The 2517-nt window shown below is 55.0% G+C and overlaps 1 protein-coding gene across 1 annotated transcript; it reads left to right on the forward strand.

Annotated features, from left to right (window-relative positions):
- Positions 1-1371: 1371 nt before the first annotated feature.
- LOC311164341 (olfactory receptor 14J1-like) lies at positions 1372-2304 on the forward strand (the record flags this gene model as incomplete). Its single annotated transcript, XM_084223762.1, has 1 exon — positions 1372-2304. One exon carries the CDS (start codon positions 1372-1374, stop codon positions 2302-2304), a length of 933 nt encoding a protein of 310 aa, XP_084079888.1.
- Positions 2305-2517: the final 213 nt, after the last annotated feature.

Consider the following 2517-nt stretch of genomic DNA (forward strand, 5'->3'; position numbering starts at 1 on the left):
TACAGAGAACTGTAACTTTGAGTGCTCAGTCTCTCTGCTGGGAGCCTCCCAAAGGGCCCTCAGCCACTCCTCAGCCCTGGACAGCAGCAGCAGCATCACCTTTGCAGAGCCCAGCAGGGCTCTCCTGAGCTGCCCTTGCCCACCTGCACACAGAGCCTGCCCCAGCCAGGGCCCTGCAGGTTTCTGTAGGGCCAGAGCCAGGGCACAGAGGGTGGGATGGGCTCTGTGAGCACTGTCAGGGACAAGGCTCCTCTCAGGAGGGAAGGTCCAGGCCCAGGGAGATGCTCAGGGAAGGAGAGGGGGCTGAAGATAGCAGTGCAGGGGGCAGGAGGGCACTGTTGGTGTGGGAGGTGCCGGGCACAGCTGGCACGGGAACACTGTCCTGAGTGCCCAGCTGACTCTGCCCTGCCCTCTCAGGCACAGCACCACAACATCTTCTCTTGTTTCTGCACTGCCCTGTATTGTCACTGTTATCTGCTGTTCCCAGGGAGGCTCTGGCATTTGCAGCAGCTGAGTCAGGCACTGCCCTTGGCATTCCTGCCAGGTAGGGATGTGTCCATGGAGATGGGGCGTCCAAGCTTCCCTGGCACCTGTGGGGCTGTGGGCAAAGCAGTCCATGGGAAAGGGGAATGAGCTGAGCCCCCTCCCTGAGATCCCATCATGGGCACACCCAGGAATCTCCTTGCTGTGCCCTTCCAAGCTCTGAGCTGCCCTCCTGGGTGCAAATCTGTGCCTGGATCTCTTGGAATTCCAGTCTCTTGGAGTATCCCAGGGTGACCCAGGAGTGTGATTGTGCTCTGATTGCAGCCAAAGGTGCAGAGCCAGGGCAGTTGGGAACAAGCCCATCCAGCCCCCCACCTTCCCTCACCTACAGGGAATCCATTGCCTCTCACATCTCTCAGTGGCAAACTCTGAGTGCAGCAGAAATGCTGGGGATTTCTGACCTCAGAGAGAAAGGAATGATGTGTGGGTAAGAAAACAATTCCTAGAACTAACTCCTGCCATACTTGTCTTATAGAACTGGGTCTGCAGATGCTACCAAGCCTGTCTGCATTAGGAGTGATTCCCCTGAAAAATCCTGAATATCCAGCCTTGTCCCTCTGCCCCATGGCCACAAACCCAGGGCCGTGGGGCAGGGATGGCTCCTCGTGAGCCTTTAGGCACAGGCCTGGCTGCTCCTGGCACACTCAGCCAGCACAACTGGAGCTCAGGCAGAGATGTGGGTGAAGCTTTTCCCAGAGCAGGAAAAAGGCTGGGTGAGTCCCAGCAGAACAGTCTGCAGGGAATGGCCCAGGTTTGGCTCAGAGCAGCCTCTCCTGACTTGTCACTGTCCTTTCTTCATGAACAGGTCCCCATGTGCAGCCACAGCAAATGTCCAACAGCAGCTCCTTCAGCCACTTCCTCCTGCTGGCATTGGCAGACACACGGCAGCTGCAGCTCCTGCAGTTCTGCCTCTTGCTGGCCATCTCCCTGGCTGTCCTCCTGGGCAACGGCCTCGTCATCAGCGCCGTAGCCTGCAGCCACCAGCTGCACACACCCATGTTTTTCTTCCTGCTCAACCTGGCCCTCACTGACCTGGGCTCCATCTGCACCACTGTCCCCAAAGCCATGCACAATTCCCTCTGGGACACCAGAAACATCTCCTACAAAGGATGTGCTGCTCAGCTCTTTTTTTTTGTTTTCTGTGCTCTGACAGAGTACTGTGTCCTGACCATCATGTGCTACGACCGCTATGTGTCCATCTGCAAACCCCTGCACTATGGGACCCTCCTGGGCAGCAGAGCTTGTGCCCACATGGCAGCAGCAGCATGGGCCAGTGGCTTTCTCAATGCTCTCATGCACACGGCCAATACATTTTCTCTGCCCCTGTGCCATGGAAATGCGCTGGGCCAGTTCTTCTGTGAAATCCCACAGATCCTCAAGCTCTCCTGCTCCAAATCCTACCTCAGGGAACTTGGGCTTCTTGTGGTTACTAGCAGTTTATTACTGTGTTGTTTTGTGTTCATTGTTTTCTCCTATGTGCAGATCTTCAGGGTTGTGCTGAGGATCCCCTCTGTGCAGGGACGGCACAATGCCTTTTCCACCTGCCTCCCGCACCTGGCCGTGGTCTCCCTGTTCTTCAGCACTGGCACATTTGCTCACCTGAAGCCCACCTCCATGTCCTCCCCATCCCTGGATCTGGCCCTGTCAGTTCTGTACTCGGTGGTGGCTCCAGCCCTGAACCCCCTCATCTACAGCCTGAGGAACAAGGAGCTCAAGGCTGCAGTGTGGACACTGATCACTGGATGCTTTCAGGAGCATTAACCTGCGGGCCAAATTCTGCAAATCACTTATAATAAAAGTCATCTTTGATACTTCTTGTTGGCTTAATTTTGGAAGTTCTTTTCCTTGTTTTACTTTTTAATATTTTCCACAAAGAAATGTCATTCTTTGTGCCATTTCTCATTTTGCTTCTCTCCACCTTCTTTGTGGCCACAGACTGTGTCAATGAGGGACTGTGCTCTTAGTGGCTTTAAA

This window comes from Fringilla coelebs, assembly GCF_963513975.1.
Source record: "Fringilla coelebs genome assembly, chromosome: 31".
Classification (NCBI taxonomy): Eukaryota; Metazoa; Chordata; class Aves; order Passeriformes; family Fringillidae; genus Fringilla; species Fringilla coelebs.